The sequence below is a fragment of the Notolabrus celidotus genome, chromosome 23 (genome assembly GCF_009762535.1).
Source record: "Notolabrus celidotus isolate fNotCel1 chromosome 23, fNotCel1.pri, whole genome shotgun sequence".
NCBI lineage: Eukaryota > Metazoa > Chordata > Actinopteri > Labriformes > Labridae > Notolabrus > Notolabrus celidotus.
Genome location: NC_048294.1, coordinates 26,661,951 through 26,677,156, shown reverse-complemented (window position 1 = coordinate 26,677,156; position 15,206 = coordinate 26,661,951). Strand labels below are relative to the sequence as shown.

At 40.9% G+C, this 15,206-nt stretch overlaps 1 protein-coding gene across 1 annotated transcript in view; it reads right to left on the bottom strand.

The window, feature by feature from the left end:
* Window positions 1-3,095: 3,095 nt before the first annotated feature.
* The window catches only part of rpgrip1 (RPGR interacting protein 1), a 20,122-nt gene continuing 8,011 nt past the window's right edge, over window positions 3,096-15,206 (bottom strand). The window contains exons 16-29 of the mRNA XM_034676764.1: window positions 14,113-14,264; window positions 13,676-14,012; window positions 13,307-13,464; window positions 12,974-13,206; window positions 12,656-12,771; window positions 7,822-8,030; window positions 7,335-7,516; window positions 7,080-7,143; window positions 6,890-6,935; window positions 6,608-6,693; window positions 5,218-5,407; window positions 5,006-5,090; window positions 4,778-4,905; window positions 3,096-3,390 (exon numbers count right to left, since the gene is read on the bottom strand). Coding sequence (XP_034532655.1) covers window positions 3,173-3,390; window positions 4,778-4,905; window positions 5,006-5,090; window positions 5,218-5,407; window positions 6,608-6,693; window positions 6,890-6,935; window positions 7,080-7,143; window positions 7,335-7,516; window positions 7,822-8,030; window positions 12,656-12,771; window positions 12,974-13,206; window positions 13,307-13,464; window positions 13,676-14,012; window positions 14,113-14,264 — 2,204 coding nt within the window. The 3' untranslated portion in view covers window positions 3,096-3,172. The remainder of the gene's footprint in view (window positions 3,391-4,777; window positions 4,906-5,005; window positions 5,091-5,217; window positions 5,408-6,607; window positions 6,694-6,889; window positions 6,936-7,079; window positions 7,144-7,334; window positions 7,517-7,821; window positions 8,031-12,655; window positions 12,772-12,973; window positions 13,207-13,306; window positions 13,465-13,675; window positions 14,013-14,112; window positions 14,265-15,206) is intronic.

Genomic DNA, 15,206 nt, shown 5'->3' with positions numbered 1-15,206 from the left:
TGAGTCACAGCTAATGCACATGACTTACCCACGCTAACCTGTGTGTCTGTGTTTTTAATCAGAGCACAGCTTTGTGTATAAGTGTGGAAGCTAGAGTGAGTGAGAGTGAAAGAGGATGTGACGTCTGTGTGTGAAGTGAGAGTTGAGAAAGAGAGTTCGCTGCAAGAATTAGTGTGTTTATGACATCTGTTAGTGCCATCTTTGAACACTCATAAAGCCACAACTACATGAGACCAAGCCGGACTCGTGTCCACTGCTTACCACTGGCTGCATAGAAGTTGAAGTGTACGGGGTTAGCCTTGAAGTTGGACCAACTTCATCCCTGGAGCAGACCCGCAAGTCTCCCCTGTGCTTCCTGACTATGGTCTGGAAGCTGAAGCAGTAAACGGTTAACACACTGATATCATTGAAGGCTTGCATTCAGGAAAAAGGGTTCAAACCCACTTGAAACTTACCTTGCCTCAGCCATTAGATTTATTATGATGTGTTTCATTAGGTTGGACAAGCTCACCATGTCCATGCCAGAGGCGGCTCTTCCTTGGGTGCACAGGGGACACCGCTGACCCCCCAAAGTGTTTTACTGGTTTTTTTGTTTTAAACCCACAACGCCTACTCTGCTGCTTCTGGGATACTTCTTAATGAATATCTTCTGTTGGAATTCTGTTTACTCTCTGAGCCATTACTAGCTGTGCTAACCACGAGCATAGTATAGCTTTCAGGACAGTAAGTCAGCTGCTCATGACTATCACTGTGCGTTGGTCATCCAACTTCATCCCAGAGCTTAATAACACAACAGAAGAAGAAGACAACATGTCATGTCTGATGAGGAATCCTGCTCAGCTGGACATCAGCCAGCCAATACAGGTGATTTATAGTCACCCTATGTAAAGGAGAATAACTTACATTTTTAATAAACTGTGTTTTCTCTGAAGAAAATTGAAACTTTTAAACTTGAGTCAAACTTCAGCTTTGTGTTGGTGGCGCCCTCCTGTGGACAAAGTGAAACCAGAGGACTCTGAGTCCACTGCTATGAGGTAATTCAAGAGGCTTGTTACAAGGACATCAGGGTAAATCTACCAACAATGATAGCAGCTGAGATACTCATTGGACCAGGGGTTCACAAAGTGTGGGTCCGGACCCCCTGGGGGTTCGCAAGACACAACTGGGGGGCCGTGAGATGTCTTCCAGAATGTTTATTTTTTTAAGTTATCTAAAAATAGTACATTTTACCCATTATAGTTAAAATATGGACAAAAATAGTAGCTAACCTTGAAATAAAACCTTGAAAATATAAAATGTAATGAGTGTTCTGTCTTTCTTTTCTCCAGATGACTCCTAAGTTTAGGGTTAGTGAACAGTTAATTATCAAAAGCATCAGTAGCAGCAGGTTAGTTCATAACAGCACAGGAAACACAGACACATGATCATATAGGTAGGGTCATTTTCTGCAGACCAGCTACATTAAATCACTTTGAGGGACAGTGGGGTCCTGAGTCTTTGGCACCTATATTTTGGGGGCGTGGGCTGAAAAGTTTGGTAACCCCTGCTAAATGACATTGTAACATTAGACGACCACCAGGACTGTTAACTGTTCACCATAGTGAGGGATAATCTTCCTGCTGAAACACAAAGTCCTTATGCTGAAGCAAATAAACATTTGAAGGCTGCATTCAGCCAGAAGGATGTGATTGCATCGCTTGAGCAAGCATGAATCCTCCCTGGCAAGCTATGGAGTTGTAATGGTGTAGATTTATGCAGGGTTCTGAAAGAACCTCTCCCTGATTTTCAACAGTGTTAATTTTAGCAGCTATTTTTTAATGTAGTCTCAGTCTTGATCTTTAGACAAGTTGTAGTCACATTAAATATTAAACAGACGTCGGCTGGATGTGGCTGACGCACATCGTGGTTAAAAATGATCAATAAAAATGAGAAAGATGCATGGAGGTGGAGGGAGCTGGTTCACACAGCACACCTGCTGCAGGCTGAAGAAGCTAACACTGCGCCCCTCGACTAAGTACCTCAGCCTGTTACAGGACCACGTAGCTTGTATTTCAACCAAGCTGCAACCTCCGGTCCTAAAGTATGAAGCCCATGTGGAAGTGCTAAAAACTGCAGTTCATGGAGTGTCCACTAGAGGCTGGCTGCAGAAACACCATAAACCACATACACACCCATTCAAAGAGACGATCTTTACAGCAGAAATAAACATGTTTACAGCCTGGTTCAAAAAACAGTGTAGGGTTTTTTTTAGGCTCATTTCTCTATCAGCACACTCTGTGCCCCCCCCCCCCCCCCCCCCCCCCCCCCCCCCACAGAGTGTGCTGATAGAGAAAGGGGGAGAATTGATCATAACTCTGTATTTTTGAAGAAGTATTTTTGAGTTGATTGACAGGCGGGAACACTGTAGCTGTTAGCGAGGAAGCTAAAGGCCCGCCTCTTTACCTCACACCAGCTTAGACAAAGTTTGGTTGAGTTCAACATGTCAATATGGCACCTGCCAACGATCGGCTTCAAAACAGCGCTCAGAAACAGATGAGTGACGTCACGGAGACTACGTCCATTTATCATACAGTCTATGGAAAATATGGAAGTGAATGGCCGACGGTCCACCAATAACGTTTTCGCTTTGTTACCAGAAACAGTGATATATTGTAGCTCGTCATCATCTTGGTTAAAATACCCCCAGAGTTACTTTAATATTTAGAATTTTATTTCAGTAAGTAATAACTAAACTAATTAATCAAAGATACAACTTGATTTCAAAACAGGAATGCTACTCTCGTATTTCGTCTCTTATTCTAACTATTGTGTTGCACTGATCATGACATTCAGCCTCTCATTGTTCACGTGTATTCTAGAATCCAAATTCCCTTTTGGCTCAGATTATATATACAGTATACGCCCAAAACACTCCTCTGTCAGTAAGTTGTCCGTGGTTAGTTTGTTAAACTCTGAAGATATGTTCAGGAGCTGACAACACGTTCCTCTACATGATTGAGGAGTGACTGCTTTTTCTTTTGGTTCTTTTGGATCTGAAGAGTGGACTGGATTTAAGGAAGGATCACATCTTCATCACAAGTCATATTGAACAGGACACTGTTTTAATGCATAGAGTTACTCCTTTTTCAGATGAATGTTGTTTCATGCTTCACAGTTCTATCTGATGTTTTAATTAGAAGTCACTATCATAATCATAATCGATCACTTGGATTTCCTGATTTTTCTTCTCCTCCTCTCTCTTCTGCTCCTCGTCTAGTTCCTCTCCATCAGTCGTGTCTTCAGTCTCCTTTGTTTTACAGAACTCGTGGTATATCCCAGTCAGAGTCTTTGCTGCTTCCAGAGATACTCTTAGATTCCCGATCACCTCTGTTTCTTCATCCACGCTCACAACTGGGGAAACAGAAGACACAGAGGCAGCCAGACCGTCAGACATGTTCACAGATACATTGATGGAGGGTGTAGGATCGTTCTCCACAGACTACATCTGAAGGAGGGCAGAGAAACTTTCCCAAGCACTTTACTCACTGAGCCACTAATACATACAGTATCTTTAACTTGTCTTTACAACATGGTCAGGTGCCTGAGGTCTGGAAAGCCACATGTGTTACTCCAGTATTAAAAGCCCAAATAACTACAGACCCATATCCAAACTCTCAGTGCTAGCTAAGGTACTGGAAGGGCTTGACTCTACAGAACACTGTGTTGCTCTTCTCTCAGATGTATCTAAGGCCTTTGACTCAGTGGATTACTCTTCTACAGAGGTTAACTGATCTCAGGTTCTCACTGAAAACTGTTCAGTGGTTTGAAAGCTACCTGAGCAGAGGAAACAATGTGTCAGGGTTAAAGGCTTATCTTCTACCTTTATGAATATAAAAAAATGGTGTCCCACAAGGGTCCATATTGGTTCCTATTTTATTTGTTATCTATATCATACCCCCTGTCCCTCCCTTTATGACCTCAGTGTACCCGGTATCTTCTGATGGATACTTCCTGCAAATAATGCTCCATGTCACAAAGCTCATATCATCTCAGACTGGTTTCTTGAACATGACGATGAGTTCACTGTACTCCAGTGGCCTCCACAGCTGTCAGCAGATCTCAATCCAGTAGAGCTCCTTTGGGATGTGGTGGAACGGGAGATTCGCGTCATAGATGTGCAGCCGACAAATCTGCAGCAACTGCTCGATGCTATCGTGTCAATATGGACCGACATCTCTGAGGGATGTTTCCAACACCTTGTTGAAAGTGTGCCACGAAGAATTAAGGCAGTTCTGAAGGCAAAAGGGGGTCCAACCTTTTACTGGCAAGGTGTACCTAATAAAGTGGCCGGTGAGTGTATGTAAAAATGTAATAAATGCAAAGTTACATTTTTATGCGAATGACACCATTTTATACACTTCAGCGTCATCCCTATTAAGAACAATTAACAGCCTACAAGCTGCATTTATGTGATTCTTGAAGTGTAAGAGGACAGTGAAAGATGACTCTCAGATTTTTAGTTTTACAAAGGAGCAAATCGAATGTGTCCCAACATTTAAATATTGGACTCGCTCTGTTTTTGGTTAAAGTGCTTTTAATGTTTTTGCTCCCTTTGCTAGCTGACTCCAATATCATCACGATTTCCACTAACAATGGATAACTACACCCAGCACAGGACTGGGCAGTTACTCCTTACTCAAGAACATGTGCAACTGATAATGAATATTTCCAATTTTCAACAAGTAACGTAAGTGATCACAGTTTAAAAAAAGCTTCATCACACAAATACAACACATACTGTCCAGCTGATGGTTGATGACATCATTTCCTGTTAGCAGCAGTTCCTGTAGATTCAGGAAGGCATACCCAACGTCCACACATTCGTGGTCGTTGTCCATCGGCTCACTTACGACTGTGAACTTCAACCTGCCACACAGACACGAGATATACACTCATGGTCATGGCGGTCTGAGTATTAACACATCATCAATGTGCAGAATGACAGAGTTTTCACCAGCTCCCCTACCTGCCCTGGTTGGGGTCAGTGCCCTCCATCATGGTGTAGAGGTACTGTCTGAGTGGAGCTGCCTGTGAGCCGTCCACATAAATCACTGAGAGAGAGACAAAGAGAGAGAGGGAGGGAGGGAGGGGGGGGGGGGGGGGGGGTCGTGAAGGAGCTTGGTGTAAAAACTTTCTGATGACAAACATGATCAGTTTCAGCAATCCCACACTCCTCACCTCGTGTGAAATTGTAGTGGACTTCCTCCCCCTTCACTGGTTTTCGGAGGGACATAGGGGTCTCTGTAGTCTCCATTGGGATGCCCAACAGTCGATACTCCACATAGATACGCTGCACTGACTTGTCCAGCGCCACATGTGAGGTAGGTTCAAACTTCAGGGACAGAATCTCCACTCTCAGGTTGATTCCCTTTAAAGCACAAACACTGTGTTCAGGTCATCACACTGCACTGATGCAGAGGAAACACACTGATGTCTGTTTGTATAACAGCTGCTCAGCTCATGATAAACAGCATTTCTATAGTGGGCCTCATTCACCAAATTTCTTCTTAAACCCACATACGCAGTTTTTAAGAAGATTCTGACATTCATCAAAGTTTTCTTCTCTGATATCTGACCTGACAAGAACAAAATCCAAAATCCTGCAGAGCACATGACGCACATCTGAGAGCCGACATGTTAGAGTCAAACTGTTGGATATAATGTTTACCTTCATTTAGCACCTTGATATAATAATGTTAAATGTATCTACAAAATGTTAAATTTAAACTACAAAATGAACTAAACTAAATGAACTAAATTCAGACCCTGGGTCCACCGGTCGAAACGCACGTAGTTCAGGGAAAAAGTTCCTCTGGTCGAAGAACGCCTAAACTCATCCTCACCAACAATAACTCACCTTCACACACGGGTATTTAATGACTTATCTGTCATGTATCAATCATTTTATAGCGCTTTTAGAATAAAGTCACCGTCCAATCAGATCAATCATTGGACAAAACATCGAGCACGAGTTCCAAACTAATGAGGACATGGCATTCATCAATTAAATCCTATCTATTTATCAGATAGAAGTGTACATAGTGTGTATACAACTGTAATAGTTGCCATATTTTATTCTATTTCTACTTTATTTTATTTTATTCTATTTCTACTTTATTTTATTCTATTTTATTCTATTTTATTCTATTTTATTCTATTTTATTCTGTTTTATTCTATTTTATTCTATCTTACTTTTTTTTTAATCTTATTTTTATTTTTTTATTTTATTTTATTTTATTTTACCCTTGTCATTGCTATTATTATTGTTATTATATTTTTTAACTACAACTGTCCTGTGTTGTAAGCTGCTGTAACAAAAGAAATTTCCCCCAACGGTGGACAAATAAAGTATATCTTATCTTCAAGAACACGGGTGAGAACAATTGTGCAGTTTAAGAACCGTTTATAAACCTAACGTAGAGTATTGTTAGGAACCTTCTTAAGAGTAGATTTAAGAAACATCTTAAGAAGTTGTTTGTGAATGAGGCCCACTGTTAGCACAATGATTCAGAATTGTAATTGAACATTTGATTAGTATATTTTCTTCCTTCACATCTTCTATCGTACCTTCTTCATGTTTTGCATCGGTGGAACGATGAGAATGTCGCTCTGTGAGGAGCTCGTCTCTGAAGACTCTGGAGCATCGCTCTCACCTGAAGAGGCAAAATGAGAGCTGACTGATTTGAAGTCTGACAGGCTGAGATGAGAAATAAAACCCTATCAGCATGAGAACCTGTATTCCAATGATTTCAGATGAAACTGTATTTTACTTTCATTCTCTGTAAACTTTAAAAAAGGAGTTAGGACTTGGAATGGACAGATACTTAAAAGAGGTGTTAAGATATTTACTGCTCTCTCTCTGCTCCTTCTCCTCCTCCTCCATGGACAAATGACCCTGAGAAGAAGGAATTACATATTATATTATTAGACAGATCTAAGTTAGAGTACTTTAATGTCTTCAAACTTCTCTTCACTGGTATAACAATCATCACTTCAAATGTTTTTATGGCCTGCCAAGAGAGACCAGAAGGGCTCTTACCTCAGTCCTGGCATCGCTGGAAACGCTTTGTCTCAACACTTTGGAAGAAGTTCCATCTGAGGATCTTCAAACAAGAGTTAACAGCAGTTTCATAGATTTCATTGAACTTGTCTCAGTATCAGTTTTCCAATAGTTTAAACTTTGAAAACGCTCGGACTGACAGGCTTGTATTAAACACTGAAACCTGTCCAGACCCCTGTATGAGTTTTCTCTACCAAGACTCTGCTCCTGTTGTCCATCTACAGAAACACATACCTCCTTTTTGCCACATAAGCCAGTCCTGCCTCAGGTTTCAGATGTGGGGTCCCCTGGTGAATGTGGCGTGAAGTCTTGGTGGATCTCTTCTGGTATGTGGACTGACAGTCGGTCGTTGGAGTCACAGAGACGGGACGCTCAGGTCGTACATTTTCTGACCTTTTGTGTTTGAATAGTCGTGGCTGTAAACACGTGAATGTTAACAAGTTTAATGAAAACATAAACATGAATACACAGACATTAAACACACTCACACACACACACACACACACACACACACACACACACACACACACACACACACACACACACACACACACACACACTAACACACACACACACGGCTCGGGCCAGGGGATAATTTGAGCATATGCCTGAAGGATGGATTTATATTTATACTGTATATATATAGGCTATATATATATATATTTTTTTTTACATACTGTATATATGTAAATTATTCCACAAGAAGATTTAAAAACATTACCTTAACACCTGGCCTTGTTTTGGGTGTCAGGGGTATTTCAGCCTCCCTCCTCCTCCTCTCCTTGCTATCAATGCTCTCCAGTCCTCTGTCCTCTCTTCCTCGTCTTCCCAGTGCAGAGTCCAAAGATGGATGTAAGGGGTGCTTCCATCTGATCATGACCCTGAACATGCCTCGAGGTATACCAGATGGATCTCTTAGGACATAGTCACCTGGCAGGATGGATAAAAGTAATGGGTACTCTTCTGGTTCTAACACAAAGTCAGAATTCTTATTGTGAAGTGCACATGATGAATCAGTTCACCCTTCAGAAAACAACGTCGGCTATCATGTGGTGTGAACTGTCTAAACTGTGTCTGACCAAAGTGACTTCAAACTCAACTTTACCCAGAGTTTTATCTCTCAGGGAGAAAAGTTAAGGCAAGCTTAAAGCTGATGTTTCCTGTTTGATAAAGCTTATAGTTAGAGCTGGATCAGGCTTGGACCAGCTCTTAGTTATGCTGCTAAAGGCTTAGACTGCTGGGGGGAACTGGCGCACTGACACACTGGGATCCTATCTCACCCCCTTCCCCCTTCCCCCTCATCACCTACGTTAACTAACCCTGTCCCATTAAAGTTACTAACCATAGACCTTTCTGGAGTCCCTGAGCTCCCTTGTCTCGTAGGTTCCTCTGAGTTGCCGTAGACGTCCTCTTGCTGTGGACATTCCAGACTCCAGCTGGTACGGACGTGCTGGACTCCAGCGGCAACAGCTACTGCTACTTGTCTCATCACTATCACCGCTCCCTCTCTCTCTTACTCTCCTCTATCCCTCTTTCCAGACCCAACTCGATCGAGGCAGATGGCTGTCTAACATGAGTCTGGTCCTGCTCGAGGTTTCTGCCTGTTAAAGGAAGTTTGTCCTCTCCGCTGTAACTAGCTAAATACTGCGAAGTGCAATGCTCATGGTGGATTAAGGTGGGGTCAGACTGAGTCTTATCCTGTCTTGGTGTTGGGTCTCTGTTCATAATTTGACATAGAGTGGTCTAGACCTGCTCTGTTTGTAAAAGAGTCTTGAGATAACGTTTGTTGTGATTTGGTGCTATACAAATAAAGATTGATTGATGTGAAATAAAACTGAGTTCACTCGACTGATCACCCTTTCCATTTTAAAAGTTGAATGTATTTATTCACAAATCTCATGATAAATACTTTTAAATTCTCATGAATAGTTTTTGGTCCACTGGCTGAGATTAGACCTCTGTTTAAGTGTGTTTAGATGAGTGTTTAATCACCTGATATAAAATGGTTTTGTTTTTGTGAACCTCGAGGGAGCTATTTTGTGTTTAACATACGTGTTTTGTATTTAGTGTTTGGCCACGCAAAATGCATGATTGGAAGATAAAGGAGAAGAGATTGATGGTTATATGTGTGACAAGTTGATGTGTCAGACTTCATCAATCGATTGATTTCACGTTCTAATTGTACGTTCACGTTATTGTTTTTTCTGTCAAATATTATGTAACTCTGTTGTTAATGGGCACACGTTCATGGTCAGTGATGAGACAAAATGATCTAGTTATTCAGACCTTGTGTTCGAGTTTGATTGCTCTACTATCTTTTGGTAATGCCTCTGGGATCCAACGCGGGGACCGTGCTCTGTTTCCTCACACGATACAGACGAGTGAAAACAAAGGCGAAAACAAAGGCGCCATCTGTGTGGTTTCCCCTCGTTTTTGTTAAAACAACAATATTTCCCCTTTTTTAGATACACTTGTGTAACAGGGTTAAAATGCAGTATTAATTATTATTTCATTATAATTACACAAAGTATACCTGTGTGTGTGTGTAGAACCTCTTTGTATATTTCTTTTCCCAAAAGTATTTTGAAGTGCAGCCTCGTCTTCCGGTCATTTTCTTCTTTGTTGGTATCTTGACCTTTATATTTGATTTACTCCCTTCCCTCTCCCCTTTTGTATGTTATCCCTTGGGGAGAGGTAGGTGTCCGTCACTTTACTTTTATGTTTCCATATATTTACTTATTCTATGTGTGCTTTTGTCCTGTATAGTGTTCCTATGTGTATACTAAACAGAGTTTACTTTTATTCCTTTTTAAAGTCATGGTTAAGCAGACTAACTGAACGTGCACGTGCTGGTTTACGTGCACTGAAGGTTTAAGCTAGTCGAAATGTGCTTTCATCTGTGCAGGAGCGGAGGCGGGCTGCATACTTTATAAACTCTGAGGTTCTTGTCTGTCTGTTTAACAGGTATGATTATTGTGTTTTATATCCTTTATGTGAGTGTAATGTTTATGCTTGTTACGAGCCCTTTTGTATGTTATCCCTTGGGGAGAGGAGCGGAGGCGGGCTGCATACTTTATAAACTCTGAGGTTCTTGTCTGTGTGTTTAACAGAATAAACGCAGAACAAACGAAGTCCTGGTGTTGGTCGTCAGTCAACTTTAAACAAACACAACGCAGATTTCCACCGGTTACACTTGTAAGGATTTTATTTTTCTTTTGACAGCATCTAGCGATGTAGCTCCGGCCATTTTTTTTTAGAATCAAAAACTATTTATATATGCTTTTCGTAATTACTGTGCGAAAAGCATTGTTGAATTAATGACACACCCAAGTAACAATGTTCTGGGTTACTGTTATTTTATGTTTACTAAATATGTGTTTGATATCTGTTCACTATTGAAAAGTTTGGCTAACTCAGATAATGTATAAGCTAGCTTGATTAGACTGTAGCATATATTATTGTTTAGAGCCAAGTCATGGTGGCTTAAAGAAGTTCATTTTATGCCAGTGTAATTGTGTTGTGAATTGAATATGTTTTTTTTCCCCTTAGAAAGTTAATGACACCATACAGAAGAGTGGAGACAAAAGTGTCATCTGTGTGGTTTTCCCTCGTTTTTGTTAAAACAACAATGCTTCCACTTTTGAAGGGTACAACATGTGCAAATGGAATTTGTATTGCTGGACATTTGTGATGGTGAAATCTTGTTAAATACTTATCATGCATGACCGGAGCTCCTGCTCAACCTGACAGGGGGGTTAGCAAGAGAGCGCTGCAGTCTAGAATCTGACTTCTAGATACCGCTAAATATTTCTATTTCTACTTACTGTACCTTTAAAGTGTAATCCTTTCTGAAATGTAGTTATTTTCCGTTATACTGCATCATTCTTTTTACAGAGCTTTTACACAAGAAGTCATCATCTGATTCATTTGCTAGATAAACATTTCCTCAAATAAAGAGAAGCCAGCATGGAGTATCCCTCCACTGCTACACTGATGACACGCAGTTATACATCAGGACAGACACCACACTGTCTGCAGCCGCTCCACCCACATCCACATCCACACTAACCGCCTGCCTGGAGGAGATAAAGGCTCGGATTGACCGAAACATCCTACAACTAAACAGCTCCAAAACTGAAGCCCTCTTAGTTGGCATCCCCCACTAGACCCAGTCATCTCCACTCACCACCATATCCTTCACTGGCCAAAACATTCCCCTCTCATCCAAAGTCACCAACCTGGGTGTTACTATCGACCCTCACCTCACCTTTGAGGCCCACATGAAAAACCTTTCTCCCTCTACCACCTCAGAAACATCTCTAAGCCCCGCCCCTCACTCTCTCTCCCCGATGCAGAAAAACTGCTCTATGCCTTTGTCTCCTCCAGGCTAGACTACTGAAACACACTTCTCATCGGGATCCCTGGCAAGATTCTTCAAAGACTGCAGTTCACCCAGAACTGTGCAGCCAGGGTCCTGATGAGAGTGCTTGAACATGAACACATCACACCCATCCTGCAGTCACTCCACTGGCTCCCGGTTTCACTCAGGATTGACTTCAACATCTCTCTGCTGACACATCAGAGAAACGCCCCCACATACCTGAAAGAACTACTACACCCACATACCACCACAAGAACTCTCCACTCCACCAACACCAACCGCCTCCACTGTCCCTGAACCAGACTCTGTACTATGGGAGACCAGGCCTTCGACTCCGCTGCCCCGCGTCTATGGAACGCCTTCCCTGGCCACCTGAGATCACCACAGACCACGGACTCCTTTAAAAAGGGACTTAAGACTTTTCTTCTCCTGATCTCCCTGCTGCTTTGATCAATTTTACATAACTGCACTGTTTTTAATTTGTTCTTCTCGTCTGTTTTTAATCCTGTTTTTCTTTTACCTTTTCTGTTTTAATGATGTGTCTTTTAGCACTTTGGGATTTGCTCTGAATGTTAAGTGCATTATAAATACAATGTATTATTATTATTATTGAGATCTACTGGATCTACTGGAGTGATTAAACTAAAAAATATAGGTTCTAATTTTCTAAATACACAAGAGGGTAGATGCTATTTTAAAAGTAAATTTAAGACCTACCCTTTTAATCTAGCTTTTAATTTAGGGTAATTTATTCTTAGCCCTGGACTGCATTATTATTATAATCATTGCTTTAACATTTATTTATCTACTTATTTCTTGTATTCATCTGATCTTGTTAACGCTACCTTATTTTTAACTTTTCTTTCCACTAATACTTATTTTATTAATTTTACTGTATTGATTTTATTTTGAAGTATTTTATTTATAATCATGCCTTTTATAATTTTACCATTGCTGTTGTTTTCTGTCTCTTAGTTATTTAGTGAAGAACTTTGGGCTGCATGTTTATATGTATGAAAGGTGCTATATAAATAAAGTTGAGTTGAGTATTTTTATTATGAGACCAGTTATATTGAACATTCATCATGTTGTGTAATAATTGTAACATGTTATATCAACATCTTAAATAATGTTGTCTGTCCTAAAAACAGCAGTTCTTTCCTCTTTGTCTCACCTCTGATGTCTTGGCCTGAAGCAAGGACTCGCAGTGGGATGGGGGTCTTGGCAATATAGGTTGGTGGTATCCGGTCTGCACTGTTATCAAACACATAAACCCACAGACTGCTGGACCTAGGCAAAAGCAGAGTCAAAGGCTGTGAGTATTCATCAATGTTTAGGTATTGGAGTAATGAGAAGACTGTCATTAAGTTCTGTAAGATCTTCATGAATCCGTCTCTAGACTTCAGAATGAACGTATCAGTCGAAAACAACAGAACAGACTAAAAACCCTAAAAATGCAACAGAACAAGCGGGTGTGTCACGGCTTTCATACCTCAGGTAGTGCAGAACATCAGCTGTAACTGCTAATGGGTAGCTGGCAGTGTCACTGAACCCCGGGTCCACAGTGCAGCGGATTCTTTGAGAGACGTGAGGCTGCAGGTCGTAGAGCCGGTATGTCAGATAGGCATCAGGAGGAAGAAGTGGCCAGCGAGCTTTAAGACCGACACAGTATTCCAACATGACTTCCAACTCATTAGGGATCCCCCCACCGTACTCATAGAGCTCCTGCAAACAGCATTGTGTTTACTTTTAAATATGTTCTATGAGTTTAGCAATGCATAGTATCATTCCTATTTACTGTAATAATCAATCACTCTGATTTTACCTCGTAAGCAGCATCTTGCCAGTCAGGAGAGATGTGCTGAGGACTCTGTAAAGCTGTTCTTCTTTCAATCCCTCTCTCTCTTACAGTTTCAATGGGTGCAGCAGAATTGAACAGTCGCACCCAAAACTCCAAAACACCGACAATTTCACCCTCAGAACCTGGTACAAAGATAGACCGGGAGATAGAACTAGGTTAATAAGATATGGTGATGGACTTACTGAAAGCATCCTGCAGTCAAAGTGACATGTTCTAATTCACGGCAATATTTTATAGACTGTTGCAAAATCATCTTGAAATTGGGAATCTTATTTTTATAGAATAGACTGTGCAGCAAAAAGAAGGCATCACATTCAGAACCAAATTACTCACCAATGATGTTGGTGCATCTATTTATTCGCTCCCCTCTCTTTTCCATAGTACTTGTGAGGGACATTTCCCCACTTCCATGGGTCAAAAACCTGACTCCTCCTAATGCCTGGTGGAGCTCCACTCTGACCCTTGACCCTTGACCCTCGAGCCTGCACAGGTCGCAGCCTGTCAGAGCATAGTGTGAGGTGAAGCTGTAGCTGGGTTGGCTTCCTGAAACCAGAGGAGTGGAGTGCGTCTCAAAGTCCAAGAGGCTGTAGGTGCAGAAGGTGACTGTGTCTTCACCTCCTGAGTGGATTCTGCCCATAGCACGGAGCCCTGATGGAGTGAAAGTGGCCGCCTGGATGTGTAATAAACAAACATATTTAAACTTGATTGGAAAAAGGTTTACACTTCCTAAATTGAAATAACATCATGTACAAAGTCTGAGTATTTCTGACCTTCAGATGGATCTCTAACAGGGACTCTCCAAACCTCAGTTGAGAATAGGGGATGTCTTCGACTGGCTGTACCCCCTCCAGGTTTCCAGTGGGCCAGGTGTATTGTAGAGGTATGGTCGACTTGGGACCATAATCATATTCTCTCTTCTGAGCTTTATGGAACAAATGAAAACAGAGAGCTTTACAGGTTCTACTTTTTCTGATAGCACATTATGTTCTTAAACAGGTCTGATTTGATTTCATGACTGAACATGTTTAACATGACACGTTAATCATGACACATGTTTATCATGTCACAGGTTAATCATGATACATGTTTATCATGTCACATGTTTATCACGACAAACGTTTATCATGTCACATGTTTATCATGACAGACATTTATCATGACAAATGTTTATCATGACACATGTTTTTCATGATGACCCATGTTTATAATGACACATGTGTATCATGACATGTTTACAATAACACAGGCTTATAATGTCACATGTTTATCATGATGACACTTTTTTACCATGACACAGGTTTATCATGACACATGTTTATCATGATGACATATGTTTAACATGAAACATGTTTATTATGACACGTTTATCATGACACGTTTACCATGTCACGTTTACCATGACACACTTTTTTCATGTCACGTGTTTATCATGACACATGTTTATAATGACACATTTTTATCATGACACATGTTTACCATGACACATGTTTATCATGACACATGTTTACCATGACACATGTTTATCATGAAACATGTTATGATACATGTTTTTCATGACACATGTTTATCATGACACATTTTAATCATGATGACACATGTTTATCATGACACATGTCTATCATGACACATGTCTATCATGACACATGTTTACCATGACACGTTTATCATGACACATGTTTATCATGACACGTTTATCATGAAACATGTTATGACACATGTTTATCATGACACATGTTTATCATGACACATGTTTATCATGACACATGTTGATTATGACACCTGTGTATCATGACACATGTTTACCATGTCACATGTTTACCATGTCACATGTTTACCATGTCACATGTTTATCATGACACGTTTA